Below are 22,792 nucleotides of genomic sequence, written 5' to 3' on the forward strand. Positions count from 1 at the left end.
CGCTGCGACCGATCCGAGTTGATTCCGTTATAGCTAGGTGACTGGGTGAGTGGGCGGAGCCTAGCGAAAAGTACCGGAGTGGTTTGGGAATCTGAACGTACTCTAAGATAAGAGAATGTCCTACATCAGTTATATGCATCAGTTATAGCAAATAGTAACGCAAATATATCTGAATTATATATGTAATATATAAATTACATATATAATTAATATATAATAATTATATATAACTAAAAAATATATAATAATGATAAAAGATATAAATATTATACCAATATCTCAAGTCCCGACCTGTAAAACTTAATAGATAATTAAATACTTGGCCTCTTTTAAGTTATAGTTTATACTATTTATAACAGACACAACTAGGAATATGCGATATTGAAAAAAAAATCGACATTGGAAGAATCGGTAAAAATGAAAAAATTGATATTGGACAACCAGGGGGAAAAAAATCGAAAAATCGGTATATCAGTTTTTTTCGATTTTTCGAAAAATCGAAAAAAAAACCGATATATTGGTTTTTTCTTTTTTAATGTTTGAAAACTAACCACATCTTTTTTAATTATTAACCTTTTTTTTATTAACCATTAATAGAATGATATTTGGAAATAAATTGACTTTTAATATCATAAAATTATTTTATTAATCTCCACATAATTAAAAATTTTATTAGGTGTTGGAATTAATTCGTAGCGTTTTACAAGTGATGGGAAGTACTTTCATTAATGTATTTTTTAATGCTCATGTGAAATAAATAACATTCTTTCATTAAAAAACGCTACGAATTAATTCCAACACCTAATATTTTATTTAGTTTATACAACTTTTTTATTTTTTATTTATTGCATGTTTTCCTTCCCATATTTCGTCGAAAATTTTGTCGTCGAATACTTCCTATAAAGTATCAACGTTCTTGGTATAAAAAAAAATATATATATAAGTGATTGTTTCTTACAACATTTAGAAGGAATTTATGTAATTAAGGTCCATGCCCATACACAAATCATATAAAACGATAAAATTAATATCTTAACACAATTAGAGGATCATCAATTTAAAATACAATAATTTAAAAATCAATTTAAAGAAAATGAAGTAACCAAATCACAAAATTACCATTCCATTCACGCATATAAAACGAATAAAGGAAAAAAGGAATTATGTTACATACATATACTTATATATATATATATATATATATATATATATAAATAAAAGTATATGTATGTTAACATAACTTATATATACATGTGTGTGTGTGTGTGTGTGTGTGTGTGTGTGTGTGTGTGTGTGTGTGTGTGTGTGTGTGTGTGTGTGTGTGTGTGTGTGTGTGTGTGTGTGTGTGTGCACGAGGGCAAATCAATAAGTATCCGTGTTTCAAGACAGGCGACGTTGCTGATGCAAGTTGGCATTACCATCATGTACTACCATCTTTCAAACGACGCTATACAAAATTTCAGAGTGATGCAATAGTCTTGATTTGACAGCAATTCATAGTGAGCGTGTTTGATGTTTTCTGATACAATGGAAAAAGAGCAATATCGATCCGTGATTCGTTTCTTATTTTTGGATGGAAAAACGTGCGAAGAAATAAAAACGAAATTGGATACGTCTATGGGGACTCTTCACTATCTATGACAACCGTCAGATATTGGTCTAACGAATTCATACGTGGTCATTCGTCTGTTTTTGATGCGCCCAGGCCGCTCGGCAGACGTGGTTACTGAGGAAATCGTTGAAAAAGTCCACGACATGATTCTCGCTGATCGCCGAATGAAAGTGCACGAAGTAGTAGAGGCCGTAGGCGTGTCGTACGGAATGACATTCAATATTTTGCATGATAACTTAGGAATGAAAAAGCTGTCGGCCCGATGACTTACAATGCATCGGCTCTCTTCTCCGCAGTCGCCACAGCCAAATTGGTCGAATTGCACTACGAATTGTTGCCGCATCCACCGTACTCTCCGGATTTAGCCCCCTGTGACTTTTTCTTGTTTCCAAACTTGAAAAAATGGCTCGGAAAGAAATTCACGTCGAATGAGGAGGTCATCGCCGAAACGGAGGCTTATTTTGTAGAGTTCGACAAATCGTTCAAAAATATTTTTCTGAGGGGGGTCATTTAAAAAAAAAAATGACAGAAGCGTTGGGAAAAGTGTATCCTCCTAAGAGGGGATTACGTTGAAAAATAAAAAAAATTTTTGTGAAAAGCTTGCGTCTTCATTACTAACACGGGTACTTATTGATTTGCCCTCATATATATATTTAATAAGCACACAGTACAGCGTTTTTATTAAAAAAAAAACCAAGAAAGATGACTTACAAATATGAGATTCACAATATAAAAAATGAGAACAGCCATATATAGGTAGTAAAGTTAACAAATAAAATGAAAAATTTAGAATAATGAATAACGAGAATATCTAAATGCAAAATTTTTATGTCAAATTCCATTCTTCTTTTGAAAAAGATTCCATAAATAAGAATTGGTTCAAGTGTTCACTCGTTATTCGATTCTTGATGGCACCAGCCTCGGAAAATTTGCTTTCTGATGGTATTAATAATACTGATGTATCAAATTGCCAGTTCGTACAGTGTTGAAAATGAGTACTTTAAGGTTTTCCAATGTTGAACTGGATTTTTGTGTCAATGATCGGTTGCTTTAAATATTGTTTTAGTTCGTGGAGAAGATGATCATCGTCCGTACTTTCGTCAGTACTCTTTGCCACCAAATTGTCATGAGTCTTTCAGATACTACTACTGTGGGCAAAAAGTATCGATAATTTCAAATTTAAATTTCCCGGGGTTTCCGATAGGGACAACCGAATTTATTTTGAAGTTGGCAATTCTGTCAGTGACAGCTGCGCCAAGGTACACGTCAAAATAGTCATTAGTGTTTGAGATAAGCGTCTGTTTGTAAGCACGTAAAAAGTGATTTGTCGTTTTTTGAAATGTCTGAAATTATGGAACAACGAAGTGCGATAAAATTTTGTGTCCGGAATGGAATTTCTGCAGCCGAAACGTTGAGAATGTGTCAGAAGGCGTACGGTGATGGCGCTTTGTCACAAGCAAGAGTTTTTGCATGGCACAGAATGTTTAAAGAGGGCCGAGAGAGCGTTCAAGACGAGCCACGTGCCGGACGGCCATCCACATCAACTGATGTGATTCACGTCCAAAAAATCCGAGATTTGGTGCTCGAAAATCGTCAACAGCCAATACTATTTGGGTGTTATGCGTCGTTTGCGTGATGCCGTGCGCCGAAAAAGACCAGAATTGTGGGCCGACAACTCTTGGCTCCTTCACCACGATAATGCGCCGTCGCACACATCACTCGTAGTTCGTGACCATTTCGCCAAAAACTCAACTCATATCATTCCACAACCACCGTATTCGCCTGACTTAGCACCATCTGACTTCTGGCTGTTCTCAAAACTCAAAAGGCCACTCCGTGGACACCGTTTCGAGACGATTGAAGAGATAAAAGAAAAAACGACGAGTGAGCTGCGGGCCATACCTACAGACGACTATGCGGCATGTTTCGAAAATTGGAAAAAGCGTTGGCACAGTTGCATTGCAACCGGGGGGGACTACTTTGAGGGGGATGATACGAATGTGGATGAATAAATAAAGAATTTTTGAAAACAAACAAATTATCGATACTTTTTGCCCACAGTAGTATAGTGATTCGTTATATTAGAGAATTCTTGTTGAACAGGTTTTATCTCTTTATTTTTTGTCATACAAATTACTTTCATTTGTTTATTTATTTGTTCCATAGCAGCTACTGAAAGAGCATTCCGAAAATGCATTCGTTTAAATCTTGGATTAAGTATTGTAGGAATCTTATTTTCAACATTTTTAAATTTATGTTCAATTGATGTAAGAAGCTTTGTCTTGAAAAGAATTCCTTCGGTTGTTGAAGGAAAATTTCTTCAATTGTTACTGTGATACAGCGAATGATTAGTATAATAACTTAAGATACTACCGCTGATTTCCTTGATGACACATTCTATTGGTTTCATGAGAGATTCTGTAGGATATTAATTTGGCTACGAGTCAGCATATCTGGAATGTCAGCTTTTTTGAATTTCAAAGTAACTACATAAACATACTGTTCTAAAACGAAAAATTTCTCTAATATGTAGAGAGTGATTCCAGCGAGTCGGAACGTCGAGAATAAATTTTAATACAGTTCCTTCTGTTTTTCTGTCATATATTTGTAATCGTTTTAACTCGTCTGAAGCTACAATACTTCTTTTGATAAGCACGACAATTTTCTTGACTATATCAATAAGATCGTTGACTTTTGACACATCTTTTATTATTTTAGGTACTAGGTGAGACAAAAAATGTGCAAAATACCAAATATGTTTTTCAGAGTTCACAACATTATATACAGCAGCTTTGATGTTTGCCGCTCCATCACAATTGCCATAATTTTTTTTCGATCTAATTTGAAATCATCAATGACAAAATTAAGACATTCCGTAAGGAACTCTGTTGTATGATTCGTATACAACGGAAAGACTCTCAAACATCTATTTTTCATGACGAGATCCTCAAATATGTTATGAATGGTGACACTCAAATAGCTTTGAAAAGTGCAATCAGTCCAATTATCGCATGTTAATGTATAACACAAAGCTTTTTCGAGAGTAGATTTATAACGTTCTTTCATTTCACAGTATAACGATTCTTTATTAATTTAATTAAAATCTTTCGATCAGGTAGACAATAATATGAAATTGCAATTTTCACGAAATATCTGAAATCTTCTCTATTAATTATAGATAGTGTTTTGTTCTTTATCAATACAGACACGAACGATTGCACTGTAGCTTCGTCACGTATAAGTCTCGAGATGTTTGTTTCATAATAAACTCACAAAAACAGTTATAATTTTCGTTTATTATAGTCTTACACAGCAAACTGAGTTTACAAGAGGTTTTCGTTCACTCGCATGTGATTTCCTCGGGCCGCGATTACTTCGCATTAACAACTAAAAAGTATGTGTCCTTGTTAACGGTGACGCCTAGGAGCTCTGGACCGCATAGTGACGCTTGAAGCAGATACCCTTGAGCTCTTCTAGAGCGTCGCCTAGGGAGACATTGACTTGATGTCACGTAAAATGATTTTATGAGGATCTCTGAATTTACTCTCGCAGATGCGTATAGGACCGCGTACCTCTCACGACTGACTGATCGCCTGGCCTCGCGGACGATCTTCGATGGACTCGATATTTTCCTGGCTTTCTGTCGAAAATGCCCGAGTATTTTTGTCGAACTCTACTGGATAGATATATCACCGTTCCCTTTCGGCGGGGGATGAAAGACGCGGCGGGACCTTTGATGACGCGACGATGCCAAGATCAGGGACCCCGAAGCCTTTCGCTTTTTCTTTAACCGCTATTTCGTAATAGAGTAGTGTATAGGTGTGCGTGCATACGCGCGCACGTGTGTGTGTGTGTGTGTGTGTGCGTGTGCGTGCGTGCGTGCGTGCGTGCGTGCGTGCGTGCGAGACACATACTCCTCCCATTGAGAGAGTATCGATCAATTAATCTGTTCGAGTTTGACTGTTACGCTTGTTGATCATTAGATAGCCTGTTTAGCTGCCTGTTTAATATATTTCATAAAACGTCACAATTACGCATACGCATGTTATTTAGCTATTGTTCAAGCGGTACTGGACACAATAATGACGTAGATCTTTTCATCACTTCGGAAGCAGTTTGGACAATGGTCATTCGTACGACTCCGTTCTCGCTTGGGTGTAACTGTATAATGCGTTCTAGTATCCACTGTATGCATGGCAGGTTTTTGTCTTTGATGGTCATTCCGACCTCGATTTTTGATCCGTCCTTGATCTATTTGATGCGCTTCTGGAGCTCGTTTAGATATTCTATGTGCCATCGTGCCCAGAAATCCTGTTGTATCTTCGTTATGTGCTTCCAGGTAGATAAATGATTGACTGGAACATGTGAGAGGTCGCTCTCCGGAAGAGATATTAATGACTTTCCAATCAAGTAATGTGCAGAGGTTAAAACTAATATGTCATTTGGATCAGATGATAAGGATGTGATCGGTCTGGAGTTCAGGATACCTTCGAACTTCGGTGGTAAACGTATCTAACTCTTCGAAAGTAAGGGAGTCTCCGACGACATGTTTGAAATAGTGTTTAAACAATTTCACCATTGATTCCCAAAATCGCCGAAGTGCGGTGCCACCGGTGGGATAAAATGCGCGTTATTCGTCGCTCGCTCGCAAATCTGCTCACTAGATTTTTGTGTCTGAATTGAATAAGACGTATAATTCTCTCAATTTATTGTTCGCGCCTACAAAATTTGTTCCATTATCGGAAAAAATATATTTCGGTAACTCCTTTCTCGCTACGAAGCGATGCAACGCAACAATAAAACCTTCGGAGGTTCAGTGACAAATCGCTGACAACCTCCAAATGTACGGCTTTGATTGCCATGCATACAAATATACGTACATACACCTTAATCCGCGTGCGATTATGATATTTCTTAGGTATTGACAATCGCTTGAATGCGCATATGTATAACGGGTGTTTCTTTGTTTTACATTCTACACATATGCGTGACGCGTTTAAAAGAAATGCCTTATTCGCGGCGTACCTTACCTTTTTTTTAGCGGGGGGATTCACATTTGTCTCTCTCCGTTTCCTCAACCTTCTCGCTTCAACGCGCATACCGCGGTTGTATAAAAACTCGTACATTTCATCAAGCTTCGGGAATTCGGTTCTATCGAGAGTTGCCTCCCATTTTTCCAAGGTACTCTTTGGTAATTTACTCTCCAACGTGTGAACGAGCACTTCGGAACCGACGGAAACTCCCAATGCATTCAATGATGCGACGTGTTGTTGGGCATCGTCCGCGATCTTAGATAAACCGCTTGAAGACTCCTTCTCTAATCCGAGCATGCCCATGATTAAAGAGAGATGTCGCGAAATTAAAATACGTCTAATCTCGTATGATCATTCTAATAGTTCCCATGCCTTAGAATAATTTACATGGTGCATTATAAAAGTAATGTGCATGATTTTATTGTGACGCGAATATCCATCGCAGCGGGGTAAAATGGGTCGGGAAATGTGGGGGGTCTGCCCTTCCAAGGCAGCCGGTCGCCAGTTTGCTCCGAGCAGTCTGAGTGGAAAGACGTGCCTCCGCGTGAAGTGTGTTTTTCGACTTTGTAACACGGCGCGATGGAGCGTTCGCTTGAACAGCGATACGCCATCAAGTTTTGCGTGCGACTTGGAAAGAATGCAACCGAAACATTCCAGATGCTTCAAGAGGCCTTCAAGGACGACTGCATTTCAAAGTCACAGTCCGGAAGGTGGCACAAGGCGTTCAAGGAGGGCCGGGAGGAGGTCGCCGACGAACCCCGTTCTGGACGCCCAACAACGGCCAGAATCGACGAAAACGTGAATCGTGTGTGCGAAGTTTTGCGTTCCGACCGTCGATTGAGCATCCAGTACATCGCTGACACCCTAAACATGTCCACATTTGCGGTACATGGGATAGTGACGGAGAATCTGCGATCAAGCTCCACCATGACAATGCCCCCAGCCACATGGCCTTCATCGTTGCCAACTATCTGGCCCGGAGCAACACCCCGGTGGTCCCCCAGCTCCCTTACAGTCCCGACTTGGCTCCGTGCGACTTTTTTTTGTTTCCCCGTCTGAAGAGAGAGCTGAAAGGAAAGCATTGGGAGTCCGTGGAAAATATCCAAAAGCATGTTACAACGTTCCTAAGAGACATTCCCGTCGAGGAGTTTCAGCGTGCCTTCCAGGCGTGGCAGACACGTCTCCGCAAGTATATTGATTCAGGGGGAGAGTATTTTGAAGAATTTTGAGCATTTGTACCGCTACGATCAATAAATCTATTTTTCCCAGAAAATGCGCATTACTTTTAGAATGCACCATGCATTCCGTCCATCTCGAATATCCTCGTTTTGTTGGCTGCCGTCCCGGTTAGACTTGATTTTAGATAATGTAATTTATCTATCAGATAGATCATTTCGCGATCCTATCATATTACAAAATGCGTTTTTAAACGATAACCAATTTTCGACCTTGCCATCGAACGTGGACAAAGGCGCGTCTAGCAGCTTTATTCGCCGCGTTTTCACCATCGTCGAGTTATCGCTTCGCGCGTCAATACTTGACAGACCACTGTTCATTGAATCTGCCGCGTTTAGGATCTCATCAACTCTGCTCGCGACGGCATAAATCCGCTCTTGGATATGAATCAACTCATCTTGGTGAGCATCTACGAGAGCGAGCTCATCGTTGTATAGATCGGTTAATCGCGCGATTCGTAACTTTAACGCGGCGTTACTTAATCCACTCTTGTCAAGGAGGTTCGATAAATTGGTTTGGGATTTTAGGGAAGTTCGCTTTTGTGAGGAATTTGAGTCTGTCGACAATTGTTGTGTTGTGCAATTTGTACTCGAAGCGTAATCGAATGACGTTAGTCTGTGAGCCTGTGTGTGGGATGCGTTGGATTTGTGGTCGATCTGCCAATCCCGGCGATTTGACTTGAATTGTATGCAGCCGACTCTCACAGAATCTGGACCACAGCTTGTATCCTCTGTCTGTACCCTCTGATATTGAGCCCGTGATACTTGACAGAAGGCATCAAAATATTTTGTCCTTTATCAGTCGACTCGAACGCACTGTAGTTTCGTATAAATCTCGAGATGTTTGTTTCACAATAGACTCACAAAAACACAGTTATAATTTTCGTTTATTATAATCTTACACAGCGAACTGAATTTACAAGAGATTTTCGTTTACGATTTACTCGCATGTGATTTTCACGGGCCGCGATTACTTCGCATTAATAACTAAATGTGCGCTTGTTAGCGGTGACGCCTAGAAGCCGAAGCCTTGAACCGCGTAGTGGCGACGCTTGAAGCAGATACTCCTGAGCTATTCTAGAGCGAAGCTTAGAAAGATATTGCCTTGATGCCACGAAAAAGGATTTTATGAGGATCTCTGAATTTACTCTCGCACAGATGCGTATAGGATCGCGTACCTCTTACGATTGACTGATCGCCTGGCCTCGCGGACGATCTTCGATGGGTTCGATATTTTCCTGTTCTATTCGAAAATGCGAGTATTGTCTTTGTCGAACTCTACTGTACAGATATATCATTGGTTCCTTTTCGGCGGGGATGAAAGATGCGGCGAAACCTTTGTTGTCGCACTGGTTCGCGGGATCTTTGATGATACGATGCCAGGATCACAGACACCGAAGCCTTTCACCGCTCGTCGTAATAGAGTAACATATAGAGGTGTGTATATATGCGTGCGTGCGTGCGTGCGTGCGTGCGTGCGTGCGTGCGTGCGTGCGTGCGTGCGTGCGTGCGTGCGTGCGTGCGTGCGTGCGTGCGTGCGTGCGTGCGTGCGTGCGTGCGTGCGTGCGTGCGTGCGTGCGTGCGTGCGTGCGTGCGTGCGTGCGTGCGTGCGTGCGTGCGTGCGTGCGTGCGTGCGTGCGTGCGTGCGTGCGTGCGTGCGTGCGTGCGTGCGTGCGTGCGTGCGTGCGTGCGTGCGTGCGTGCGTGCGTGCGTGCGTGCGTGCGTGCGTGCGTGCGTGCGTGCGTGCGTGCGTGCGTGCGCTCTTACAATCAGCTTATAACTAAAAACTATTCTACATTGATCGTATTGTAGATGTCGCAAGTCACAAGCTTGTTGCTTCAGCCAATCCGATGCTTCAATTTTAAAGTTGCATGATGCTTATGATACTCCTGACGCTACGATATGACCAATATAGAATGACCTTAATATAGAACCGGCTTAATGGCATACAAAACGCGGTAACGCTTGCCGCGCGGTGGAATTGTCGCACTAACCAATAATTCTATGGTTTTTAAATCGAGCTCACCATACAAAAAAAACTTCTAAAAATGATGTAAGGCCGAGTTCACACTTTGAGGGAAAAACGGAAAAGCGGAAGTCAATCAGAACTCGCGGAAAGACAGAAGCAGAAAGACAAGCGAAATGTACCGCCTACTATTACTGCGAGTTCCAATTGGCTTCCGCTTTTCCGCTTTCCGCTTTTCTGTCAAGGTATGAACCTGGCCAATACTACTTTCACTGCACGGCAAAATTTGGATTGAGTTCAACTTTTGTCACGCAGTGGAAATTTTATATCTATTAGGTTGGAGTCCCATGAGATATACAATATTTACCGCGTATCGCGTAATCGCGTAACCAATCAATAATCAGTAAAACGCGAAACCACATCAGAGAATTTTAATTGGTTACGCGATTAATACCTCATAGGACTTTAGCTCATGGGACCTTACTTCCGATTAAGCGAGCGTTGCTTAGCTGTCGCGTCAATTTCCGTGACATCAGAACAAGATATCCTAGGGATATTTTATATTAGTACAATGACCTAATTTCCATCGAGTTGTTTGACTGTAACAGAGGAATACTCGACTGTAGTTGGTTCTTACATTCTAATCCGGTTTAAACACTCGGTGGAAACTAGGCCAATGATAATTACAAATGTCCTGAGCTAAAAAATCATATGGACGATTTTAATGTTTTGGATCAGAATGGAATCAATTTGAAAATACATCAAATTAGAAAATACATTGCTATGTGGATCATGTCAAAGTGTAAATAATAATTATTATTTACAAATTAAAGTCAAATTCCTTTTCTATTCTGGAAACAAAATTTAAGTTCATGTTTCTACTCTGAATTCTCTTTTCAATCTACAAGACGCAGTTATATATCTTTTTCTTACTCAATAGAATTTGGTGATTTAATATCAAAATATTCAATATCAAAATATTTGGGTGGAGTTCCGAAAGGGTGCACCCCCCCAATTTTCTTGTCGCTTGACATACTACTGTTACATACTATTATTACAAATATGATAATGAAAATTGGCGACAAGATCATTTTCAAGGTCAAATACTTAAAAAACGATTTTTTTTACATTTTTTCGACTTTCTATGCGAAATGCGTAGATCTTGTCGCCAAAAGATATATAACTACGTCTTGTATATTGAAAAGAGAATTTAGAATACAGACATAAACACTTACATTATGTTTTCAGAATAGGAAAGGAATTTGATTTTAATTTGTAAATAATAATTATTACTACTCTTACCCCACTTCTCCTCTGCTTAAGGGCGCACAGCTTCCATGCGAAGCGACTCTCACCTTATCTTCCCCCCTCTGCTGCTTAGGGACGCACAACTTTCACGCGAAGTACTTGCCACTTCACCTCTCCCCCTGCTTAGGGGCGCACGACTTCTATGCGAAACGACTTCCACCCCATCCCCTTCCTGCTTAGGAACGTACAACTTTCACGCGAAGCGACTTCCACTCCATCTCCTCTCCCTTGCTTAGGGGCGCACGTGAAACGCGCGAAAAATATGAAAAAAATTGTTTTTCACGTATTTGATATTGAAAATGACCTTGTCGCCAATTTTTATTATCATATTCGTAATCAGCACCTCAAAATACAGTAATATGTCAAGCAACAAGAAAATCGGAGGATTCATCCTTTCGGAACTCTATTCTAATATTTATATATTACTTCTATTTTTTAACGAGTACAATAAATATATTGTATATGTTACATTTCTTTTAAATTTTCTCGCTTTACATTTATTATCATCATGTATAGTCATATATGGTAAATATCCCTGAATGCGCGATCTAAATGCGCAAGTAGAATGCAATACAACAAGAATGCAATGTCAAGAAATTCAGTTCGTAGGGTCACAGATAATTTAGAAAAAAAAAATCAGGATATTAAGTTTAGAATCTAGGAATTTCGATTACAAAATATCTGGTATATCCTTGAACTGTCTAAGAAAAGTAAAGTCAATTGTAATGTGCGTTACCGTTATTATATCAACGACCAATAGAATCATTCATATAAAGAAACGTCACTGTGAGATCATTAAACGACAGTCGTGTATCTCACAAACACAATACATCATCACATGCTTCGTGCCCAGAGAGATTTTCGAAATATGTAAAAAAAAAATTATAGAAACAGGAGATAAAAATAAGAACATTTAATATAAATAAAAGAAGAAAGGAGGAATAGATAAAAGGAGATAAAAATATAAGGAGAAAAAAAGGAAGAAAGAGGAATAGTTAAGAATTTATTTGCATTACACATTGATCATAATTTTTTAGCATATTATTATATTATTTTATAATAAAATAATTAATATTTTAAATATTATCAAAATGCACGTTATAGAAAATAAAGTAACCGAAATCGGCGTTTTTTAAATTAGTTTTGAAAAACATTTTGTCTCTCTCCATGAAAAAATGGGAAAAGTGGGAGAAGTGTTGCAATCACATCACTGCCAATGATAACGATGTTTTCTTGACGTAACTCGAGAGATCGCAAATCTTTCACTCCTTATATGTCTCTCATCACGAATAAATCTATTTGATTAATTGAACAACATATAACGTGTGTCGAGCAACCCGTAGAAATTTTGTGTGTGTGTGTGTGTATGTGTGTGTGCGTCTTCAACGAAACTGGAATAGAAAATATGAACGCAATAATTGATTCTCAAGTACGTATAATATAATATATATTTTAGATGGAGATAAATCATTATCTCGGAATACGCTTTGCACGGTGTTACGTGAAGCATACAATTGCGTTTTAAAAATTATCACGATAAATATAAGCATAATGGAAGAAAAAGCTATATATAACTCTTGCATACAATTAAAATACAACAATACTTATCGCGGCAGGTTTTTATATAAATCAAAGATAAGAAAAGAATTAAACATAGAATCGATAGGCTAATTGTTAACCGTCTGATGTTTGTACTTAATATATGATAATCATTTAGTGAGAATTATATCATTTTACATGAATAAACTGTAATATTTAAAACAAAATAAATTTTCAATTATTTTAATGTAATAATTTCTTGGAGATCAAAGAAAGAAAAAAAGACAAAATGCAATTACAAATGCTTGTTAATTTATCAGCGATTAGTTTATTAAAGCAGCATTTATGGTATTTTATAAACACGGATAGAATTATCAATTATTTATTGCTTAATGCAAGGAAAGAATAATCAGATTAGAGACGAATGAATTTATAATATAATTAGAAATGTTGCAAGAAATTTCGATAGTAATCGGAATTTAATTCAAAAGTTGCTCTAAATAAACCAATATCTAATATCAGATATAACTCGGTATGAACTAAGATAATTAAGTATTTCGAAAAAAGAAAAAGAAAGAAACAAAACATGGAACATACAAACAAAAAACAGCATTAAATCTATAACATTCGCATTCATATTCTTCGCTGATTGTATGAAACTAGTAATAATGCATCGAGATATGTACAATATAATAGGTATGCAGTAAGACCCGGGGCAGTCTCTTGCGTGTCGATCACCGATGACAAAAAGGCACGTGTTTTCAACGTAATAATATGTTGCTGCGAGTAAAGCGGCTATAAATACTTGTCTAATGTTCCTATTCCGAAAACGTGAGAAGCCGAGTCTATTTTAACGGATTGGAGCGAGTTCCGGAATCGACGGTACTCGTCCCGTTGATCCTACAAACGGTAGACGGTACAGACGCCGGCGGGCGAATCGTCACCCTGGCGAAAGTCGATCTGCGATCTCGATCACGCGAGCGTCAAGCTATTCTATTCGCGCCAAGCGTCTCCGAGCGACGAGCGTCTCCGTAGTCCATAGCACAATTTTCTCCGCGCTGTCCTTTAACCTCTTGGTCCACGTGCACCTTTAATTCGCAATGTCGAACATTCGAACATTGGTAAGGCTCGCTTCGACCGATCCGATCTCGCATACCATCATGCAAATCACGATATTAATATGCGATTATCGCCAGCTGCAATTTGTACTTTGCACATAGGCGTAGTGTTTTTTTTTAAACGATGATTTAGTCAGAAAATTTTGATTTTAGAGATATTTCTCCCTGAAGCATCTTATTAATTAATTATGTATAGATTGTTCTATAAAAAATTTTGAAAACTTTATTTACAAAAATCTTAGAAATTTAATAGAATCTGTACCTGTAGCACTTTTTTAAGTGTGAAAGTAAAATTCATGTTTGTATTAAAAAGAAAATAAAATTTCATCAAAATTAAAAGAATAATATTATATGAGTTATGTATATTAAAATAAAATTATATATTTCTAGGTGTTACCAGTTTTGGCTGCGATAGGAACGATAGTTGTTATAGGAGTAGCATTTAAAATATATAAATCCTGGAATGAAAAGAAAAAAAAGTCTGCACCAATACTACTAATTGATCCAGTAGTTAAGTATAGTCTACCTCTAATTCAAAAAGACATAATAAGTCACGATACAAGGAAATTTAGATTTGGATTACCTACACCAAATCATATCTTGGGTCTACCAATTGGTCAACATGTACATTTAACAGCAAAAATTGGAGAAGAGGTTGTAATACGTTCATATACGCCTGTATCAAGTGATGATAATCAGGGCTATGTTGATCTGGTTATCAAGGTATAAAATGAGAATACAGGATTGGTGACAATAAAAGAAAATCTGTTTTAATATTATGATTTATAGGTATACTTCAAAAATGTGCATCCAAAATTCCCTGAAGGAGGAAAAATGTCTCAATATTTGGAAAATATGAACATAGGAGATACCATTGACTTTAGAGGTCCATCTGGTAGACTGGTTTACAAAGGACAAGGAAAGGTCACTATTAAACTTCTTAGGAAGGAACCAGCTATAGAATATAATGTTAAAAAGGCAAGTATATACATTTGCTGTTCTGTATATACATATATATAATATAGAATTAATTTTATTTTGTTAATATTATCATTATTAAGAACAGCCCCTACTGAAAAAAATCATGTCACAATGTTACATGAAATCATGTAATTAAAACATGTAAGTCACATAACGGAATGTATTGTTCCGAATCAGTACGTGATTTTTTAAAATCCTGTAATTTAAAAAATATTAAAAATAATTTCATCTATCATGTGGTTTCATAATTATCGAATTTTAAAAAAATTGAATAATATAAATAGAATAGAATAGAATAGAATAGAAGAAAAAAAAATATATTATCATGTGATTTTTCAAATTATGTATTTGAAAAATTATATACTGATTGAGAACAATACATTATGTGGTTTATATGTTTTAATTACATGATTTCATTTTGCAACTGTGTGACGTATTTTTTTTCAGTAGGGGCTTTTCTGTACATACATTAATAATAAATTTATGTAAATTTGTACAGATGGTTATGCTCGCTGGTGGTACGGGCATCACGCCAATGCTGCAACTAATTCGTGCAATAATAAAAGATCCTACGGATGAAACTCAAACCTCTTTGCTGTTCGCCAATCAAACAGAAAAAGATATCTTGTTACAAAACGAATTAGATGAAATCGCCAAGAAGTACCCGAATAAATTGAAACTTTGGTATACATTAGATTCAAGTAACGATAAATGGCCTTACAGTACAGGATATATAAGCGCTGATATGATAGAAAAGCACATGTTTCCACCGTCACCTGACACTATCGTACTTATGTGCGGGCCACCTCCAATGATCAATTTCGCTTGTACTCCGAATCTTGATAAACTTGGTTACGATACTAAATTACGATTCGCATATTAATCAGTTGATCATTAAAATCGTAGACAGTTTGCATTATCTGGTGGAAATTTATATACTTTTTTTAAATATTCTTCAGTCAAGTCAAGATCTGTTATTTGTTAATTGAATGTATAATCCGTTTTAATGAAGGATTTCAAATAACGTAATTATGCTCCAATCAGAGAGGTCCGTGTGTTGGAAGATTTCCATCAAAACTTATTCATAAAGACAGCTCCAATAGAGTATTGATGACTATTATATAAGCATATAGTCAGTAAACTTACAATAATCAATGAAATGATGCATCCACTAGTAGCTGTACTAGTAACCATACTAGCAGCATAGTGTGACCACTTTCCATGTAGTATAAGAATGTCAATCCATAAAACATATTTTAAAGGCATGCCAGTCTTATTCTTTTTTGCTTTTTTTTTTATTATTGGAACAGGCTGTTATTGCCGAATAAATAAAATTCATAGAGCTTAATTTAAGAAAAATAGTCACAAATCAAATGCATGTGAAATGAATATTTCCTTATCACTAAAATATACTTTATTAAATCTTATATCTGTATGTTTATTATTATAAAAATGACTTGTATATAACAAATTAATAAAGTATATTGCTAGTGTGTGTGAAATATTCATGTAAAGTATTGCATCTCAAAGCATTTATTAATATTGAATCTATTGTAATGTTATAAAAAAATTTTAACATATATGCTTCTTATTGTATAATATTTTATTTGTGAAAAATCGAGAAATGGAATATAATTCATACATAAATGACAAATGTTCAAAAAGTGGAATATATCTCCTTACTATCATTAGTACATTAATATTATATATCAAATGTGTTATCGTCAATGAGATTAACACAATATTTAATTAAACACATTAATTAATTTAAGAGGCCACATGCATGAAAAATTGCAGGCAATTATGAAATCAAAGCGAGAGTAAACATTAATTTTTTTCTTAATGAATGAATGAATTAACAACGTCCTCTGTCTTGCACGCGTTTTCTAGGAGCCGCGCGCAAAATATCGTCCACCCGAAGTATCATTTCTGCTGCTTCAGCCGCACTCACGAGAACTTGCCTCTTCACTACCCAAGATTCGGTGATTCCTAACCGTTTCATACATCCGACTTTGCCCAGTTCCATATCTGCAAGATTGGAGAACAAATTTAATTTATATTTTACTTTAAATCTGAAGCGCCAATACGGTCTAAGTATTATATTAAGATGTTGATCTAATATATATATATTTTCAAACAAATGAATTAATTTCAGAAATGATAATTACGTGCCGATATGGTTGTCGACATTAACACAATTGATCTGAAATATTAATAATCCCCCCAAATTCCCCAAATTAATCTTAAAAAACTGTAATAAACTTATTGCGAAAAATATTGCCTCGGCCGAGAGTCGAACCCGGATCTCTTGCATTCCGTGCGAGCGTCCTGAGCCTTTAGACTACCGAGACCTTAGCAATAATTCTTCGCAATAACCGATATATATAGAGAGTAACGCATTATTTCAGCGCGCGTTTATAAACAATAAGATAGGAAACAAGACTGTTTATGTTAAATAACATTACTTTAAATCCGAAGCGCCACTTTCGCAATAAGTTTATTACAGTTTTTTAAAATTAATTTGGGGAATTTGGGGGGATTATTAATATTTCAGATCAATTGCGTTAATGCCGACAACCATATCGGTACGTAATTATCATTTCTGAAATTAATTCATTTGTTTGAAAATATATATATTAGTTCAACATCTTAGACCGTAGTGGCGCTTCGGAATTTAAAGTAATGTTATTTAACATAAACGGTCTTGTTTCCTATCTTATTGTAAATTTAATTTAACTTGATATTTTTTTGTCATGGAATCATTTAGCACACTCGCACGCAATTTATTATATATTTAAAAATATTTCCAGCGATAAAAGAGCATAAAAATTTGGAACTTACCTAATCCCATGGTGTTGCTCCCAGAATTATGCGCGGCTCTCAACTCACTAATCAATTGTGCCGAATCATAACCAGCATTGTCGGCGATAATGGTTGGCAATTGCTGCAACGCTCGTGCAAAGGCTTCCATTGCAACAGCCTCTTTACCCGGCGTAGCCGCGGCCGCTTGCATAACAGCGCAAGCCATAATCATCTCGCTGCACCCACCACCATAAACTATTCTCGACTCGCGTACCGTAGCTGCTAAAACGCAGAGCGCATCATGCAACGATCTCTCGGCTTCGTCGATGATCTGTTGCGTTGCGCCACGAATAACAACGGTGCATGCTTCACCCAATGGAACTCCAGAGAATCTTAAGAGTGTATCTTCTCCTATCATGACCTGAAAAATATAACAACGCAATTGATATATAATTAAAATTACAACAAAATTAATTACACACACACATGCGCCCATACACACACTAGAATCGAGTGCTCCACCATATAAAATATTATGTATGAATTACAAACGTAAATTATAAATTTACCTGTTCAATAAGATTGCATTTTCCCAATTTGACTAAATCGGGATTGTCAAAAGTACTAACAATCTCACCACCAGTAACGAGCGAAAGTCTTTCGATACCATCAAAATCAGCATGCTCAATAGCCATAATTCCGGCATCAGCAAATAATTGTTCCGGATAATTGTATATCAATTGCCTATTGATAAAAACGTTGCAACCATGCTTCAAAATTTTGTCAATCTTATCCTGTGTAAATTCAGAAGATTATTATATAATTATCATATTAAACTTTAAATATGCGTGAAGAACTTTTAAAAATGTCCATTACTTTCATTTTTTCTTTTTCCGCAGCTTCTAATTCTGCTATCTTCGCCATTGAATCTACACGTACTCTAGAGCCAAATACCTATAAATAAATAAATGCATATAATAGGGTTATTGTTAGGTTTGTTAAAAAATTAAAAAAAATATACATAACAGAAGGAACATAAACCTTGATTTTATCCGTGTCCATAGATGTATTAGCGATAAGTATACGTGCGTCAGAAACTTTTTGTGGTTGGTGAACACCTGGTTTTTTATCTAATAAAAATCCTTCATCTAAGAAGGAATCAGCAAGTGTTGCGCCACGTTTTTTTATAACTTGAATCGCAGATAAATTACCAGATCCTTTAAGACGCAACACTGCATCAACTGCAAGCTTGCTAAAGTGCTCCTTGTGCTGAGATAAAATCTTAGAACTTAATGTTGTACGAGCAATATTTAATAAATCCTCTCGAAATCGATCAGGATCTGCAGAATTGTCTGCGGCTGCATTTTTTAAAGCCTCAGTCGCTACATTTGTAGCATTTCTCCAACCACTAATGATAGTTTGGGGATGAATTTTTTGATTCTCGATTAGCTTCTCAGCTTCTCGCAAAAATTCAGCAGCTGTAAAAAAAAAAGAAAATTAAAGATTATTAAAGATATTAAATAATTTGAAAATTCAAGTGAATAATCATAAACAATTTATTACGTTTATACACATTGTCTAAAAGATGCATATATTCCTACATATTGGTTATTATGAAGTATATTACTAAGTCTCGGTTTAAAGATTTAGGACGCTCTCATGGAATGCTAGAAATCTGGGTTCGACTGATTGAGGTAATATTTTTCGCAATAAATGTATTTATAGATTTTTAATATATTAATTATTTCTTGAAATTTTGCCAATTAAACATAAAATTATTAATAAATTTAATTTATGATATTACTATGGTAGTTCAGTTTCTACATCTAGAAAACTAATTTGGCTCGTAATTTGAGAGACTATAAATGCAGTATATAAATTCATACGAAATTATTTAAAAGCATTCAAGATTCATCTTTGACCAGTATAGGCATTGCTTCTTACTTAATTATATCATATTTACCGAGAACAGTGACTGAAGTGGTACCATCACCCACTTCATCATCTTGGACACGAGACATATCTACCAAAATCTTGGCAGCAGGATTATCAACGCCAATACTTTTGAGAATAGTAGCACCATCATTAGTAACATGTACTTGTCCCAAGGATCTACCATGAGATACAAGTATCTTGTCCATGCCTTTAGGACCAAGAGTAGATTTGACCAAGTCTCCAATAGCTATAACTCCAACAAACGAGCTCAATCTAGCAATTTCTGCCTTCTCTTCTCCAGCTTCATTTCTGAGGATCCGCACTGGATTTAAGGAGACCTTACAATCAAATAAGATAAAAGAATTTATTTAGTTGCTCACGATAGAATTTTTCATTTAAAATATAATCATAATCACTTTTAAAAGATAACAACTGCTTATGAGTACATGTGCGCATCAGAGATTCAATCAATTTAAAAGCCAATTGAAAATTTTAGTGTCTACAAAATGCATCAAAGTCATTTATCATGCAATTATTATTTATTCCTTCAACGACACGTGAGTTTGTCATGCTTCCTGAAGACCGGGTTCTAGCGATCGCAAGAGAATCACTAGCATTTACTATATAGGCAAGATTACTGGAGCGCGATAATTACCATGGTAAGTCAATTGATGTATGCAGATACTTTTCTCCAAAAAATCACACAAATTCGAAAATCTTCGATAACGGTCTAAATAGGACTAATAGACGTTTGTGATTCAGGCATTCAGGGAGCTATCGCCATGCTGCGTGAATCGTTTCTATGAAGCGATTTATTTTTCCATTTGTCTGTGATTCGCTGCTTTTGGACATCAGGAAGTACAAAAACGAATTATAAATCCGATTGAGAAGCACATGCTCGATTAAACCAATCAAAAAGAATTTTTATGTAGGATATGTATTTAATGCGATATTCGTTTTATAGTGAGTTATATTCTGAATTTAATTCCTTTTAAGGTTCGATTTATATGCGATCAATCAACTGATTTGCCACATTATTTTCTAGCAATAATAAAATATTAAATATATAATTACGTAAAAAAATGATATATAAAATATAAATTAAAAGAAACACAGAAAGTGTATAAATAAGAAAGATACAAAAGGATAATTAAAAAAGTTGATTATACAGCTTTACAAACATACAAGTTATTATATATAATTTATTATCAATTACATAAAGCATTTGTATGATGTGAATAATACATTTTGGAACGATGTGTGTGAAATATTTCTTTAATTATTTTTTAATATCTTTGTAAATTATATAACACCCATTATTTCCAGCACTGATGTATCAAATGACCTAAAAATCCAGTATAAATAATTAAGATGTTTTTATATATGACTATATATATTATATATTATCTATAACATATTATTTACATTATCTATAACAGATACATATATATGGATTAATTCACACATACTTGGATTTTATTTCATCACCTGGAATGTAAAATGGATTGCAAACAGCATTGGAGTATGCAGCGTGTAACTTCTTAAAAATCTATTAACAGATTGTCAAACATTTACATATTAATTGTAAATCATAATTAATAAAATATTAAGTTTATATATGAGGCATAAAAAAAATATTACCATTTTTATTTCGTTATCCCTTAATGATACATTAGATGATTGCAATACTATAACAAATTTAATCTTTGTGTTTGTAGCATAACCATATCTGAAAATAATAATATTAAAAGATATTTAATGTCTAATTTGTAGGTACGTTATAGAGCGATGTTATATGAGAATAATATTACATACATTTTGTATTCTTCAGTCGCAAATAACAAGCCTAAGTATAAATCACGTATATCAACTGTCGTTTTACTCCCTATATTCAGCTTTTCTTCTATGATATCAATTGACGTATGTACTTTGTAATGAAATTGCAATCCAGCAGCTTCATCCGTACATTGATATATTTTGATAAATTTTGGAGAATTCTACAAAATATTCATTATTATTTAGAATAATTCGATGTTTACAATACGTAAAGAAACTCGCTAAAATAAATATGCTTTATTGTATCTATTGGAAAATTTTTATTGATACGTCATAACCTATCAACCAGAAAATAGCTATTTATACTTGCATCTTTGCCAATAACAGCTACACAAGCAGCCATTTTAGAAGATTCTATAAAAATACAAAAAAAGTTCCGTTACAATGCACTACACATTTTTGCGAAATGTATTTTTATGCGAGAATAATTGAGAGTACACAACGTAAATGTTCCGTAACTGACGCTAGGTTAGAATACCACCGTGTCGATCGTTCGAATAAAAAGAAACATTCTTTAGACGAAACATTTTACTTATAAAGCATAAAATATAAACATTAGCGCAGTACAAATATACACATTAGATGTAGACTAATTCTAATTTATGACAATTACATATTAATCAATTTATATACAAAACATAGTAGTAATTTATATAGCATTATTATTACACATCTACAGTTGATGTAAACTCAACTCAGTCATGTAAACTCTTTCCTTTTATTGATCATAGTATCTTCTCTTCAATGTTCTGTACTTGCGCAACATGTACAAAGCTTCTAACTCTTTTATTACAAAATTACCATGATTTATCATTTTATCTATCTTTTCGGGGTCGGTCTCTGTTTTGTTTTTGTCAAAGGCTCTCTTTAGCTTGGTCCTGAAATATTGATATCCCTTCGGATAATCTCGGCCCATGTACAACAGCTGAAAGACAACGCAAAACGAAAATTTTTCAAAAATGTGCAATAAGTGAAAAAATGTACATTTATTAAGTTATATATTTACATCTTAGGAAATATATGCTCACTAGAATGATACTGAATATATGTTAATTTGTATATAACACTTTATTACCGTTTTATATAAATGAATAACTTTAGTGCGTTGTGACATGACACATAATAAATCTTGATCTAGTTAGCAACTAACTAGGAGTCTTGTGGAATCTTGCAAATCAATTGACAAAGTGATAATCATTATCGTCTGCGATTTTTTTCTATTGGAAACGGAAATTCTTCAGTATAAATGTGCTTGACATATAAGCAAGCGTTTTTAAATGTGTCCTTTGTAATCATATTTTTTATATTATTCATTTTTTCTCGTTTTCATTCCATTATATTGTACAATATAATGAAATTTTTAGATGATCCAATATTTTATTTTAAGTACAGAAAGTGTAACTAATGTAACTATAAAGAACATTAAA

General features: G+C 35.5%; 5 protein-coding genes and 1 long non-coding RNA gene across 9 annotated transcripts; 2 read left to right on the forward strand and 4 right to left on the reverse strand.

Moving 5' to 3' along the window:
* Positions 1-5,672: 5,672 nt before the first annotated feature.
* On the reverse strand, positions 5,673-9,178 carry LOC147908785 (uncharacterized). The gene is given in 5 exon segments (XM_087408756.1): positions 5,673-5,967; positions 6,638-6,995; positions 8,117-8,424; positions 8,426-8,644; positions 9,066-9,178. Coding segments are annotated over 5 exon segments (1,293 nt in total).
* Positions 9,179-12,357: 3,179 nt separating this feature from the next.
* On the forward strand, positions 12,358-16,456 carry LOC105148589 (NADH-cytochrome b5 reductase 2). Of its 2 annotated transcripts, none has more exons than XM_011060391.2 (4): positions 12,358-12,583; positions 14,202-14,534; positions 14,601-14,789; positions 15,292-16,456. In XM_011060391.2, the coding sequence occupies exons 1-4, from the start codon at positions 12,521-12,523 to the stop codon at positions 15,673-15,675; spliced, it is 969 nt and encodes a 322-aa protein (XP_011058693.1). In that variant the 5' UTR covers positions 12,358-12,520; the 3' UTR covers positions 15,676-16,456. The 2 variants fall into 2 exon arrangements, with proteins under 2 accessions (XP_011058693.1, XP_011058694.1); XM_011060392.2 differs by lacking the exon at positions 12,358-12,583 and adding an exon at positions 13,296-13,814.
* CCT2 (chaperonin containing TCP1 subunit 2) lies at positions 16,378-20,338 on the reverse strand. 2 transcript variants are annotated; one of them, XM_011060390.2, is made up of 7 exons: positions 20,185-20,337; positions 19,558-19,867; positions 18,636-19,072; positions 18,471-18,548; positions 18,164-18,388; positions 17,634-18,015; positions 16,378-16,820 (listed from the first exon to the last, which is right to left on the reverse strand). In XM_011060390.2, the coding sequence occupies exons 1-7, from the start codon at positions 20,185-20,187 to the stop codon at positions 16,648-16,650; spliced, it is 1,608 nt and encodes a 535-aa protein (XP_011058692.1). In that variant the 5' UTR covers positions 20,188-20,337; the 3' UTR covers positions 16,378-16,647. The 2 variants fall into 2 exon arrangements, with proteins under 2 accessions (XP_011058692.1, XP_087264486.1); XM_087408360.1 differs by lacking the exon at positions 16,378-16,820 and adding an exon at positions 16,958-16,995 and having other exon boundaries at positions 20,185-20,338.
* A 16-nt stretch (positions 20,339-20,354) lies between these two features.
* On the forward strand, positions 20,355-20,797 carry LOC147908786 (uncharacterized). Its single transcript, XR_015545819.1, has 2 exons — positions 20,355-20,492; positions 20,575-20,797. It is a non-coding gene; the product is annotated as an uncharacterized LOC147908786 (long non-coding RNA).
* On the reverse strand, positions 20,712-21,944 carry LOC105148587 (trafficking protein particle complex subunit 2-like protein). 2 transcript variants are annotated; one of them, XM_087408364.1, is made up of 6 exons: positions 21,804-21,944; positions 21,676-21,719; positions 21,345-21,526; positions 21,171-21,258; positions 20,999-21,078; positions 20,712-20,874 (listed from the first exon to the last, which is right to left on the reverse strand). In XM_087408364.1, exons 2-6 carry the CDS (start codon positions 21,706-21,708, stop codon positions 20,832-20,834), a joined length of 426 nt encoding a protein of 141 aa, XP_087264490.1. In that variant the 5' UTR covers positions 21,709-21,719; positions 21,804-21,944; the 3' UTR covers positions 20,712-20,831. The 2 variants fall into 2 exon arrangements, with proteins under 2 accessions (XP_087264490.1, XP_087264491.1); XM_087408365.1 differs by having other exon boundaries at positions 21,018-21,078; positions 21,676-21,816.
* Positions 21,876-22,769, reverse strand: osi (electron transfer flavoprotein regulatory factor orsai). The gene is made up of 2 exons (XM_011060387.2): positions 22,441-22,769; positions 21,876-22,290 (listed from the first exon to the last, which is right to left on the reverse strand). The coding sequence occupies exons 1-2, from the start codon at positions 22,477-22,479 to the stop codon at positions 22,084-22,086; spliced, it is 246 nt and encodes an 81-aa protein (XP_011058689.1). The 5' UTR covers positions 22,480-22,769; the 3' UTR covers positions 21,876-22,083.
* Positions 22,770-22,792: the final 23 nt, after the last annotated feature.

Source organism: Acromyrmex echinatior, chromosome 8 (assembly GCF_024713525.1).
Source record: "Acromyrmex echinatior isolate Ae372 chromosome 8, ASM2471352v2, whole genome shotgun sequence".
Lineage (NCBI taxonomy): Eukaryota > Metazoa > Arthropoda > Insecta > Hymenoptera > Formicidae > Acromyrmex > Acromyrmex echinatior.